This window comes from Lepus europaeus, chromosome 6, assembly GCF_033115175.1.
Source record: "Lepus europaeus isolate LE1 chromosome 6, mLepTim1.pri, whole genome shotgun sequence".
NCBI classification, from domain to species: Eukaryota; Metazoa; Chordata; class Mammalia; order Lagomorpha; family Leporidae; genus Lepus; species Lepus europaeus.
The window spans coordinates 14151300-14165106 of record NC_084832.1 but is presented as its reverse complement, the minus strand read 5'-3'; the positions used below and the strand labels follow the sequence as shown (position 1 = coordinate 14165106).

At 58.3% G+C, this 13807-nt stretch overlaps 1 protein-coding gene across 4 annotated transcripts in view; it reads left to right on the top strand.

The window, feature by feature from the left end:
- Window positions 1-13807, top strand: part of FARP1 (FERM, ARH/RhoGEF and pleckstrin domain protein 1) — a 291757-nt gene that overhangs the window by 271640 nt on the left and 6310 nt on the right. For all 4 annotated transcript variants that reach the window (XM_062194003.1, XM_062194002.1, XM_062194001.1 and 1 more), the window contains exons 17-23: window positions 2646-2727; window positions 7714-7951; window positions 10126-10256; window positions 12503-12571; window positions 12716-12805; window positions 13389-13471; window positions 13550-13662. In XM_062194003.1, coding sequence (XP_062049987.1) covers window positions 2646-2727; window positions 7714-7951; window positions 10126-10256; window positions 12503-12571; window positions 12716-12805; window positions 13389-13471; window positions 13550-13662 — 806 coding nt within the window. The remainder of the gene's footprint in view (window positions 1-2645; window positions 2728-7713; window positions 7952-10125; window positions 10257-12502; window positions 12572-12715; window positions 12806-13388; window positions 13472-13549; window positions 13663-13807) is intronic.

Here is a 13807-nt window from a genome sequence, read left to right as displayed (position 1 = left end):
GGTTCACTCCCCAGATGGCTGCAACGGTCAGAGCTGAACCAATCCGAAGCCAGGAGCTTCTTCCTGGTCTCCCATGTGGGTGCAGGGGCCCAAGCACTTGGGCCGTCTTCTACTGCTTTCCCAGGCCACAGCAGAGAGCTGGATTGGAAGAGGAGCAGCCAGGACTCGAACCGGTGCCCATGTGGGATGCCGGCGCCGCAGGCAGAGGATTAACCTGCTGCACCACAGTGCTGACCCCTCCATCAGGATTTAAAAGCCACTCGCCAGAAACTCAGAGCCCTCAGCACTGTGTCTGACGGCACGACAGGACACATGACGCTCGTGAACCCTCTCCAGCGGGGTTTGGGGAGAACGTGACCTGATGGCTGAGGGGGAGGGACATGTGGAAGAGTACAGTTTCTAGCTTGGGGTAGCACGGCCACCTCCTTAAGGAAGAAAGTACAGGGAGGGGACGGGATTTGGGGACTGAGATCCAGCAGCAGGTTTGAGAGGCCGACAGGGGTCTTCATACAGACCCTCTGGAAGGCCTGAGAAGTGCAGTCCCTGGGGGAGTGGCAGCATAGACCACAGGGTTTGGATTCGGCATCGCGCCAGGAAGCCAGGGAAAGGGGACGGGACAATGAGCATCGTGGATTCCCGTGCACACAGGCAGCTCAGCGTGGCCAGCACAGTGGGGCGTCCTGAGCTGAGGGTGGAGACCAGCTCAGGGGAGGGATGCTTCAGATCATCAGGATGACCGTCGCTGTCCCCAGGACCAGCTGGAGGGTGAGCGGGAGAGGAGGGGTGGTGGCGGAGGCAGAGGGTTGAGGGAGCTGGTGCAGGAGAAGCGCCTGGGAGAGGCTGCAGACACCGCACAGAGACGCTCCAAGACCCTGCGAGGGGCTGGGAGCACGGCAGCTGCCCCGTGTCGGATTCTGGGGCTGCTTCCGCTACCTAGAAGGTTGGGGCGCTCTCGGCCGCCGCTGTAACATGATGGACACTCTGCACTCATGGGAGTCACCGGGCTACCTGGTGCCCTTGACTGCCAGCGGCTAAGGGAGGACCCCACTCCTGCGATTCTGCTCCTGCCCGCTCTCCCACCTCCCGCAGGTGCAGAATCTGATGCGTGAGTGCTTCCAGCCTTCCTCCGTCCCTGGAGGATCGCTGAGGAACCAGGGCTCACAGCTGGGGAGATGGGGAGGCTCCACGGGAGGCCGCTTCTCCTGGCTGGAGGGTGGGCAGCTGCCATGGCCGTGGGCGTGTGTACACCCCAGGCCCTTGACTCGGGCTGCCGGCCATGTTCCTCCACTCTGAATGCCCCTGGCTTCCAGCTTGAAGCCCAGTGCCCAGAATTTGACCTTTATTATTATTATTATTATTATTATTATTATTATTATTATTATTACTGTTACTATTACTATTATTATTACTTATCCCTTTCCTGTAAGTTGGCTGCTAGCTCTCCTGAACAACACATTGACCAGGTGGTTAAAAACCACGTTTTAGTTGCGTCTGGGAAATTCTTTGCTAACAATCGGGTAGATCCGCGGGTTTGCGCAGCTCGGGGTGTAGGTTCAGAAGCCGCACCACTGGGCTCGTGCACGTCCTCCCCCTCGTGGTGGCAGTGCTGGCTGTGACTCGAGTGCTCAGCTCCGAGGTGGCAGTGATCATCCTGCCTGCCCCTCTAAGCTGCCATCGGGATTAAGGGAGTTAGTGCTCCACAGGTGCACCTGCACGTGCACGGGGGTTCCGTCCTCTGCCGTCGTAAGTTGAAAATGCACTGACTCCGCCTGCTCTACCGAGCGCCCCAGCCCAGCAGCCGGCACACGACAGAGCGCACGCCCAGAAAACAGTGCAGACTCCGAATCCCCAGTGGGGCACGTGGACTGGAGTCACCTGCTCTGTGCCGTGGTCCTGTCGTAATTCAGGGACAGTGCCCACTGCACGGTCAGGACTCCCAAGCTGCTCACTGCCAGGATTGCGAGTAGTTTTCTGTCTGCTGCTTAAGCCCCTGAACCATCGACATCAGCAAAAGTGAGCCCAAGAAAAATACGATACCCAAGGACGCGGCAGGAAGCGCCGGTAGCTCTGCCATCCAGCACGCAGCGTGCCGCCCGGCCACCCCTCGGGCCCTCACGGTGTCATCACACACACACACACACACACACACACCGTCCCCTGCACTTCCTCAGTGACAGCTCTCTCAAGGGCTTCCCAGGCAGCTCTTTGCTCTGGGCGAAGGGCTCTTGGGAGCAGAAATCTCCATTTGGAGGCTACATCTTGGCTCATCCAAGTGTCTCTTAGCACCTGTCTCACTGGGAAGAATCCGACCCACGAGCCCTGCTGCACGTGATCTCCATGCTGCTGTCACCATACGGAGGTCACCCGAGGCCAGATAAGGCCCATTTAAAAGGAACAAAAGCGAGTGCTGCCCTTTCAAAGCCCACGTGGGGAGTTCTTCGCAGAATGAGTAGGGGGTCATTTCAGAGCCTCCCCCCCACATGCCGTGAGCCCGAGAACAGTGTGGGAGACACGAGGCAGGGGTGCAGGTCGGTGCTGGAGAGGGAAGATATCCGGGGGGGTGATTTGGGGTCCCAGGCGGGGACGCGGTCCCCTCGTGTTTGCCCTGCTAACGCCCCATGTCTCCGCCTTTGCTGTGTCCTCAGGGAAGGCCGCTCCACTGCCCACGTGAAAGGCGACTACCAAAGAATCGGGGACGTCCTGCTGAGGAACATCCAGGGCATGAAGGTGACTGGGGGGCGCGGGGGGATGGGCTTACCGCGGCTGCGCATGCCTGGCTCCCACCCAGCCCTCGTGCCCTCGGCCACACCCCGGCGGCGAGGGCTGGCCGTTCTGGTGAACCCGTCTTCCAGCCTTGCAGGGTCCCTTTCTTTGTTGAAAGCATTCGTAATGGTTGTTTCCAAAGCTCTGGGCTGTACCCCACACGACAGGGGTTTTCTGCAAAGGCTGTTTTTCTAAGGACGTCAGCCAGACACCGGTGTCTGTGTGTTGGTGCCTTTCCACTTGGCTGTTCTCGCTTCTCCTAAGCATGGCAAAATATCAGATTGGGAAGTATGTAGGAATCCCAGCAAAGCCAGTGACTTTAAATCAGTGTATAAGGAAAATACGTTTTTAACCATTCAGACATCTGCAATGTTACTAAAGTATACCTAAAAGGAATCAAATACTAAACCAAAACTCGGCCACATTTCTATAATCTGTCTCATTTCTTATGTCTGACATTTTCATTTTAACTAATTAATCGTTCCTTTAGTATCTTACATCTTAATGCACACCGCTCATCTGACTACATCGGTATTCACATTCTACGGCACTATTCCTGTGTCTCCACTGCCTAGAGCTTGTCTCGTAGCCTTAGTAGCTGAAACCCACCCAGAGCAGACTTTAGCCCCCAGCAAGGCCTGCGTCCAGCCGTCTGCCTGTCCAGTGCTAACTGAGCACCTGCTACTCAGAGAATGAATTACTGTTGGGCTGGGCCTCATTCCTGTGAATCAGGCTGCCTTGTTTGAGTATTTCATTTTCTTCCCTTAGAATGGGGTAGCGAGAAGGCAGCGATGGTGTGGTTGGTGGCACAGGAAAGATGGGCTCAAGCTGCCACTCAAAATGTCCTGTCCATCTCTCTCTCTTAAAAAGTATCAAGATGTCCCCCAGGTCTGGAACTACTGTTTGCTCTTCTACCATGAGCAACACTCACAGTTTTAGACGTCGTCAGAGGCAGGCCACACGGAGGGGATCAGGATTGCAGAATCCTGTGCGAGAAACAAATACAGAAAAGAGCAAGAATAATCTAAGGCCAGTGCTGCGGCTCACTAGGCTAATCCTCCGCCTGTGGCGCCAGCACACCAGGTTCTAGTCCCGGTCGGGGCACCGGATTCTGTCCCAGTTGCCCCTCTTCCAGGCCAGCTCTCTGCTGTGGCCCGGGAAGGCAGTGGAGGATGGCCCACGTGCTTGGGCTCTGCACCCACATGGGAGACCAAGAGAAGCACCTGGCTCCTGGCTTCAGACCAGCGCGATGTGCTGGCCACAGCGGCCATTGGAGGGTGATCCAACGGCAAAAAGGAAGACCTTTCTCTCTGTCTCTCTCTCTCACTGTCCACTCTGCCTGTCCAAAAAAAAAAAAATTATCTGAGACGTTGCACAGCTGGAGTATTTTGAATGCCCAAAGTCCAGGTTGACATGCAAAGCTCAGATGTTCGCATCTTTACCACCTGCCGTGGTGGTTAATTAACGTGCTTTATGTTTGTAGAGCAGTTTCAGGTTTGCAGAAAAAAGAAAATACAGAGAGTTCCCGTATCCCTCTTTGCATCAGTGTTTTGCAGTGTGGGCCCGCTGGTTGAAACTGCTGGACCACTGCTGCCATGTTGTTATTAACCCAAACCCAGGGTCTGCGTTCTGGCCCCTCCTGGTGCTCGCCACTGTGTGCAGTGACAGATGTATGGTGCCACGTGGCCCCCAGGACACTGGCTTACGAACGGCTCCGATGCCCTCACAGCCCCCCGGGCCCCAGTCCCTGGCAATGCTGGCCTGTCACCGGGTCTTGGGTTTTACCTTCCCCAGAATGTCACTGAGCTGGACACACACAGGCTGTAGCCTTTCCAGGCTGGCCTCTCTCGCTCCTTAAGAGCACCTCTCCCTTTGCTCGCTCTCTCCGTCACCTGCCTTGCCCCGTGCCCTTCCACGCCCTTCCCCCACCAGACACCTCCTCCAACATGGGCCGTGTCTTTTCTCAGTCCACCCTGCTTTCTCACCTTTCCCCCTTACCTGTGCAAGGAAGAGGGCCCCTCCAAGAGGCCTGGACTCTGTCTGGCTCCTGCCTTCACTTCAGTGGACAGTCCCCAAGTGCCACTGGCTGCCAGCACTCCTGTAGAACCTTCTCGGGCCCGTCTGCAACTCCCCCCTGCCCCGTGGCTTTCCCGCAGAGAACCGAATTCCTCTTCCCTCTGCACCATCTTAGCACAGGAGCCCCCCTACCGCCGCACCTGGTCCCCACTTGGGGCACTCGCATTCTCAGTGCAGCGAGCCGCAGGTTGCCCCGCCAGCGGCCTCTGTGGTGCTGGCATTTCAGAGTTGTGCCAGTGCCATGGGCATTTATAGCGTGGAGCCCTGCGCAAGCAGAATAAAAATAGATGGAGGAGTTGGGAGAGCCGTCGGCAGCTTCCTTGAGGACTGAGCTGGGTTTTGTGTCGTGGTGGTGGTGGTTGGTTTTAAAGAGTTCTTGCAAAGTGTGGAGAGGACCGGCAGAAGGTTCTAGATTGAGTTCCTGATGAGTCAGCTGCTGCCCATCGACCATCCTGACCCACTGCCCATGTCACCAGCAGTCACTGCTTGTATGACTCTTCTCAAAACCCTACCTCGGGGCCGGCACCGTGGCTCACTTGGTTAATCCTCCGCCTGTGGTGCCAGCATCCCATATGGGCGCCGGGTTCTAGTCCTGGCTGCCCCTCTTCCAGTCCAGCTCTCCGCTGTGGCCCAGGAAGGCAGTGGAGGATGGCCCAAGTGCTTGGGCCCCTGCACCCATGTGGGAGACCAGGAAGAAACACCTGGCTCCTGGCTTCAGATCGGCGCAGCGCCGGCTGTGGCGGCCATTTGGGGAGTGAAACAATGGAGGGAAGACCTTTCTCTCTGTCTCTTTCTCTCACTATCTATAACTCTACCTGTTAAAAAAAAAAAAAAAAAAAAAAAAAAAAAAAAAAAACTACCTGTTCCTCCATGGCTGGAGGAGACAGCTCAGACTCCAAACCTGAGCATGGCAGCCTCTTCCCCAAGTCCTGGGTGATCATTCTAGAGCTTCTTCCACCTTGCATGCCCCACTCTGCATCCAGGAATGTGCCTCTCCTATCCTGTCTCGTCCTCACAAGACGCCTGCCTTGGCTTGGGTGCAGGAATGGCCTCCTTTGCTCAGCCATACATTAAAGCAAGACATTTCTTAGGCACCTGCTGTATATGCTAGGTCCCAAGCATGTAGCAGCCTGTGCAGTGATGTTGCACAGAGCAGTTCACATACATACACACACACGCCTAGGCATACATGTTGCACAGAGCAGTTCACACACACACACGCCTAGGCATCCATGTGCTCGTGCCCTCAAAGGGTGTGGTGTGTAGCTGGAACAGCGCGAGTAGGCTCTGTGATGGTACAGAGCTGACCCTGTCCTGAGTTAACCCAAGTTGTCACAGGAGGGGCACTGGGGGAGAGGTGCCCAGGACCTCCCTGTATTGTTCTTTGCAACCTCCCGCGAATCTCTGTTTCAAAGCAGAAAGGCAGGAGACCAGCCCAGCACGGGAAGGTGTGTGCTAAGGGCTGATGTGGGCTAGTTTCGCACTAAATGCGGCACAATGCACATTAGGGAAGACCCTGCTACCAACCCTGAAGGGGTCCTGGGCAGGGCCGTCGTGCAGCGGGAGGCCTGGGTTAGGCAGCAGTCGCTGCTGGAGCCCCTGCCGGGATTGCACACCCCAAGGCCCATGCTCACACACATTGAGGGGGAGGCGGGGGGAAGACACTGTCGCCATGGTGGGTGACACCGGGGACGAGGAACAGAAGAGACCTGTTAGGAGGTCAAGTTCATCAGACCTGAGGAAGGGCTCAGAGAAAGCAGGAATCCGGAATGTTCCCCAGGCTGTTCCATCCTGCACGGTCCTGAGGTCAGGGAATAAATGAGACCCCTCCCCCTCTCCCCCCCAGAGGCAAGAGGGAAGCAGCAGGCTTCTGCCGGGACCCCTGTGTTTCCGGGCCTGGACCGTGGTCTGGATTGGAGACTAGATTTGGGAGTAGCCCAGCCTGGGAAGTCCTTGGGAAGGAGACTCGGAGACAGCAGCTGTTCCAATGTCCTAGGGTCTGTTGTCCCCCACCCCATCCCCTCCTGCCCCAGCTCTGTCTTCCAGCACCTCCCCCTGACCCGGTCTCCCCCAATCCTAGGAGACTGAGCCTGTCCAGCTGTCAGTCACCTCCCTGGAGTGGAGCACAGTAGGGAAACACACACGAATTTGATACATTGACCCAGTCTGGTGGTGACACTTGGAAGACCACAGGCCACCCCTGGGAGCTTGTGAACCCCAGGTTACGCCTATCTCGCTTTAAAAAAAGCATTTATTCGGCCGGCGCCGTGGCTTAACAGGCTAGTCCTCCGCCTTGCGGCGCCGGCACACCGGGTTCTAGTCCCGGTCGGGGCGCCGGATTGTATCCCAGTTGCCCCTCTTCCAGGCCAGCTCTATGCTGTGGCCCGGGAAGGCAGTGGAGGATGGCCCAACTCCTTAGGCTCTGCACCCGCATGGGAGACCAGGAGAAGCACCTGGCTCCTGGCTCCTGGCTCCTGGCTTCGGATCAGCGAGATGCGCTGGCCGCAGCGGCCATTGGAGGGTGAACCAACAGCAAAAGGAAGACCTTTCTCTCTGTCTCTCTCACTATCCACTTTGCCTGTCAAAAAAAAAAAAAAAAAAAAAAGCATTTATTCCCCAACTAGTGTCCATACTGTCCATCTGTTTTATAATCTCAATGCACTTTAAACTGCCTGACACCCTATGGAGCTTGTGTTTCCTGCTGAGATGCAAGTGCAGTATTGAAGAGTGAAACATACCCATATAAAACGGAAGGAGAAAAGTAAACGTTACTAATGCAAACCCCACGTCGCACCGGGCGGAACACGTGACGGCGGCTCGGGCCAGCCGGGCAGGGCTGGTCCTCTACCTGCCCTCTCTTTCTGCCCCCCCAAGCACTTGGCAGCTCACCTGTGGCGGCACAGCGAGGCCTTGGAGGCGCTGGAGAACGGGCTCAAGAACTCCCGGCGGCTGGAGAGCTTCTGCCGCGACTTCGAGCTGCAGAAGGTGTGCTACCTGCCGCTCAACACCTTCCTCCTGCGGCCGCTGCACCGGCTCATGCACTACAGGCAGGTCCTGGAGCGACTGTGCAAGCACCACCCGCCCAGCCACGCCGACTTCAGGGACTGTCGGGGTGAGTGCCGCCAGCCCGGGCCAGGGAGGGGCGCCTCAGGGACACCGGGGTGCCGCCGTGTCCCGGGCCCTGCCGCACCTGGTCTCAGCTTGCACAGAGAAGGTGCTCGCGATCACTGGGACCCCATGCATCTCCACCTTTGAGCCTGGGTGCAACTCCACGCCCTGCTCCGCTCATCACTTCGTCCCTGGGCTGGCCGCACACTCTTCTCACTGCTGCTGGGCCTTGCGATGCTCCAGTCTACAGGGTACACACTGTACCTGCAGACTCTCCTCTCCACAAGCCTGAGGCCGGTGCGCCCATTTCCTATACCAAGCTACTGAGACCAGAGGGGTGAAGGAGCCTGCCACACGGCTTGGGAAGCCATAACCCATATCTGTCTCAGGATGATGGTACCCACTTGCCCAGCCCCTCGCCGGTGGGGGGAGAGGGTGATTTTGAGGGAGGAAGGCGTTTGCCGTGTCGCTCAGTAAAAGGCCACAGCAGGTATCCCAGACCCGCTTTCCCCACCGAACCTTACACCCACTTTTTGAACCAAGGTCCTTGTCTCTTGTGTGTGATCTTGGCAGCTACACTCGCTGGCCTGGACCGCCAGCCCCTCTCGGGTCGAGGCCACTTGCTCAGTCCCCTGCGTGCCCCAGCCAAGGCTGCCTGCACAGTACGTCCTGTGGAGGCAGCATTTGAAGTGTGTGAGTTGCACACCTGCCAGTATGTCCAGGCCCTCGTCCCTTCCTCAAAGTACTAGAAACACCTGCCGTGTCTGGGGCCACCTGTGTGTTTCTAGATGCATCTCTTACTCCTTTGCTCAAATCTGCACTTGTCCTGAGCTGGTCCCGCCCACTCTCTCATGCACTGGATATGCGTTGAGTACCTGTGCTAGCACCTGAGGGAACAAGGAACAGATGTGGCTGCTGCCCTCCTGGGACCCACTGGTGGGTCCCCAAGCAGGTACCTGGGCAAGGACCGACCCTGCAGTGGGCAAGTGTATAGGCTTGGAGCTGCAGCATTGGACTCTCAGCCTTGGGGGCTGCGGGGGTGGGGTCTCTCAAAGGCAGAGATGTCTAAGTTGAGAGCTGAATGTGAGTGGCAGTTTGGCTGGACAAGGGGAAAGTGTGGAGACTAGAGATGGGAACAGCACGTGGGTCCTAGGGGGACAGAGCGGGGAACATTCCAGAAGTTGTGAGTGACTACACTGTGGGATGCAGAGGGACAGTAGCAAACATTAGGCCGGACTAGGGATCCTACAGGTTCTCAGAAGCCCTGCAAGACAAGATCGATTCTCTTTATTTGAAAGGCAGAGTGAGGGGGTGAGGAGAGAAGACAGAGTTACCATCTGCAGGTTCACTCCTCAAATGCCTGCAACAGCTGTGGCTGGGCCAGGCTGAAGCCAGGAGCCAGGAGCCAGTCTGTCTCTTAGATGGGTGGCAGGGACCCAGCACCACTGCCTCCCGGGTACACATTAGCAGGAAGCTGGAGTCAGAGCGGCGCGAGGACCAAAACCCAAGCAGTGCCATGTGGGATGCCGCTGTCCAAACAGCTCTCACCTGCTGTGCCAGGCCCTGCCCTGCTATTTCTGTAACCAGTGCCTAGGAAGAACCGTCTGGCCTTGACAGTGAAACGGAGACAGCGCTTGGTGCTCAGCCTGGAACCCAAGGTGACGGGAGGGAGGCCCAGTGCTTGCTCCCGGATGAGCACCACGGGCCCAGACAGTCCAGGCCCCTCGCTCCCCGCCCAGCGAGCCCTGGGTGCTCGCGCTGTTTCCTGGGCGGAATCCGGGGTAAGGTGTGAAGCCGGAGCCAGCCCTGGGGCTGTCGCTGCTGCCCGCCATGACAGCGAGGGGAAGGGGGGTCCTGACAGTCCTGAAGACGGTTCAGTCGCCAGTTTTCCCGGCACCTGTTCACGCCCCCACCCCCCAGATTCGTCCAGGTTGGGCCTGTGCGCCTTTGGCACATCCGGGCCCGCACGGCTGGGAAATGCAGTTGCATCCTGCAGTCCTTGGTAAACGGTTCCACGCGAGGCAGGACTGGGTCCACTGGCCCGGGAGCTCCCCGGCGAGTCTCGGTAGCACCTGCGTTCCCACCCAGGGTCGGGGCACCCCGCGCAGTCACTTCCGTGTCCAAGGGGCTCTGGGGCAGGGGCACGCTGAGGCTCTGTGTCCCCGTCTCCTCCGGCAGCCGCGCTGGCCGAGATCACGGAAATGGTGGCCCAGCTGCACGGGACGATGATCAAGATGGAGAACTTCCAGAAGCTGCACGAACTCAAGAAAGACTTGATCGGCATCGACAATCTCGTGATCCCAGGGAGGGTGAGCGGCCCGCGTCAGCGGTACCGGCGGGTGGAGGGCATGTCCGGGGCTTCGGCTGGAACCCGCGCTACGGCACTTCCGGGGGACCTGCTGGAGGGCCCCGCCCCCTCCTGCATAGGCTCCGCCCACCCACTGCACCGGAAACGCCGCGAGCCCCGCTCCCTCCCGCATAGGCTCCGCCTACCCACTGCACCGGAAATGCCGGGAGCGTCATGGTGCCACTCACCAGTCCTCAGCCTAAGACATAAACCCAAACATGGACCCCGGCTTCCATGCTTTCTCCTTACCGATTGATTTATTTACTTTTCCCTACTATATTCTAGAAAGAGGGGTTAATTTTATAAATGTAGATAAATGATAAAGGGAAAACAAGAATTGGGTAGAGAGAAAACTAGAGAAAGCATTGTCGCAATATTTTATAAACACCTGTGCAAGTGTAAAAAGAATTTTTTCATTATTTTTAGAGTTATTTACTGAAAAGCAGAGTTACGAAGGGAAGGAGACAGAGAAAGAGAGAGATCTTTCATCCACTGGTCGCTCCCCAAATGGCCCCAACAGCCGGGGCTGGACCAGGTCGAAGCCAGGAGCTTCATTTGGTCTCCCACATGGGTGGCAGCGGCCCAGGGGCGCGAGCCATCTGCTGCTTTCTCAGCGCATCAGTAGGGAGCCGCATCGGAAGTGGAGCAGCCGGGACTTGAACTGACGCTCTGTGCAGGATGCCAGTGTTGCAGGTGGTGGTTTAACCCGCTGTGCCCAACACAGGCACCATAGAAAGTATTGTGGTGTAGCAAGTAAAGCTGCTGCCTGCGACGCTGCCATCCCATGTGGGCGTGGGTTGCCGTCCCAGCTGCTCCACTTCCCATCCAGCTCCCTGCGAATGGCCTGGGAAAGCAGTGGAGGATGGCCCAAGTGTTTGGAACCCTGCACCTACGTGAGAGACCCAGATGACGCTGTTGGTCCTGGCTTCAACCAGACCCAGCCCTGGCCATTGGGGCCATCTAGGAAGTGAACCAGTGGGTGGGAGAGCTTGCTAGCTTGCTCGCTTATTCGCTCTCTCTCTGAATTTCAAATAAATCTTTTCCAAAAAAATATGCAGTTTTCTAGACAGTTTAATTCTGATTCCAAATGGAAGCCGCATTTTGGCCAGAAAACCATTCTGGAAGAGGGAAGGTCACTCATGTCATTTCCTCCTTACGCAGGGCGTGCTGGAGGGGAGAGGGCTCGGGGGCAGGCCCTCCCTGGGAGTCACCAGGAGTGCTCAACATGGGGACCCCGCCTTTTCCCATGGGGGTCATTAAGATCAAGTGAGACTTTTCTATGAAAAGATGGCTGTTGACTTGCCCGAGTAGACACGAGCTATCTGTCGCTGATTGTGTCATGCACAGCACTACAGAGAATTCCGTGCTGGCACGCTCATCTCCTAAGGGCCCCGGGTGATCCCATAACAACATTGACCTTCCGGGCTGGCCTCACAGATGGAGCCGTCAGATTGTCAGGCAGGCAGGCACCCGGCGCCCGGTAGAGGGAAGTGGTTACAACTTCATAAAGGTGAGGCTGGAACGGGGGTGCTGCGGGCCAACTTCAGAACCGTCCTACCGCCACCTTCTCTGGCTCACCACGCCGCCTCCCGGTTCAGGTCAGCCAGGTACAAGGGAGGAAGGGGCTCAAGGGTCCCTGGGGAGCAGCTGTAGCACTAGACACTAATGATGATCGGCCTGCTCCGTGAACGGGTCAAGGTCACGGGCAGTGGATTTGCCGTCTGTTTTGCCACGATTTAAAATGACGGTTGTGTCGTTTCTTAGTTTCTGATCTGAAGGTGCTTTGGCTCCATTGCCTCTTAGTCTTTTCACGGAGTTGCTGGTTTCTAAGAACCAGAGTTTGAGACCCCAGAGAAGCCGCCACTCCCATCCCACCCTCCTTGCTGAAGCTTCTCCACCTCCGGGGTCCCCTGCCGCGTGCAACTCCTTTCTTTGTAGAAACAGTGGTTGTCTCTGACCCAGGGAGCCCCTACAGCCTGGGGTTCAGGGCATAGCGCGATGTGGACCCTGGCGCTGAGCACACGGGCAGCGTTCACCCTGAGCGCCTCCTCCCTCTGATGTTCCCGGGAAGGAGAGAGCAGAACTTGGCGCCGGTGTCGCAGGGTGGAGCCAGGGACCCTCAGTGCGCGGTTCCTATCCGAGGGAGGGCCCGGGGTGAGGAAGCGGGGTGTCCCCGCGCTGACACGGCCACGCCCCCTTTCTTGGCAGGAGTTCATCCGCCTGGGCAGCCTCAGCAAGCTCTCGGGGAAAGGGCTCCAGCAACGCATGTTTTTCCTGGTAAGTGGTGAGAGCTCTGCCCTCCCCGGACTGCCAGGTGGAGGGGGCTGAGCAGGCTGGGGTGGGGCGGGGGGAGCAGCCTGGGCCCTCCGGCCCCCGGGGGTCAGGTCGCTCACTTTGGCCGCCCTCTCCTTGTGCTCCTAGTTCAACGACGTCTTGCTGTACACCAGCCGCGGGCTGACGGCCTCCAATCAGTTTAAAGTCCACGGGCAGCTCCCGCTGTATGGCATGACGGTGAGTGCGGGCAGGGCAGGAGCCAGGGCCGGGAGCGCCCACCGAGCCTCATGCTGGGTGATAAGCCTGGGCTCAAAAGGCCTCCCCGAAAGAGTGGGCCCCTCTGGGGGTTCTAGCAGGGCACAGAGGGCCTCACCCCTCCACCTCCACCTGAGTGATTCCTTCCGGGACCAAGCAAAGCAGCAAGGCGGCTGCACTGTCTGCACTTGGGGGGGGGGGGGGGGTTTGCTTCCGACCATGCTGGGCCCCTGCAGGCGGCCCCACCAGACACTAGCAACTGCCTTGCCCTTTCCCCCGTGCCGCATCCTGTGGCCGGCAGTGTAGACGGCCACTCAGCACAGGATCCTGGCTCTGGCCCTGCCAGTCTCCTCCGGGCTCTGCCCCTCCATCTGCACAAGCCTTGCCTTGCCTTTCGCCTCGCCGATGTGGTTTTCCTGACCTGTGCCCTGCACAGGGGCCCGGCTCTCGCAGTCCTCACCGGTTTCACCTCCTTCCCGGTCACCGGGCCGGGAACCGGTGAAAGTCCATCCTGGCCGTGGCTCAGGGCTTAGCAGCAGCCACAAGACCCCCTCTCATCCTGCAGATCGAGGAAGGCGACGCCGAGTGGGGGCTGCCCCACTGCCTGACGCTGCGGGGCCAGCGGCAGTCCATCATCGTGGCTGCCAGGTAAGGCCGGACTCTCACCGCCTCCCTGCCCGCCCTCGCCCCACCCCCTGGCGAACCTCACACCCGCCTCTGCCCCAGCTCCCGGGCCGAGATGGAGAAGTGGGTGGAGGACATCCAGATGGCCATCGACCTGGCGGAGAAAAGCAGCGGCCCCAGCCCGGAGCTCCTGGCCAGCAGCCCCCCGGATAACAGTGAGTGCGCTGGGGACCTCCTGGGCGTCCAGGGCAGGGCTGCTGTACGTACCTGACCCTCTGTACCAGGCAGGGGGGCCTCTTCCTTAGGCTCTGTGTTTCAAGCTGTGTCAGGGAGCTTCCTTCTAGAAGCAAGGCAGTGAAA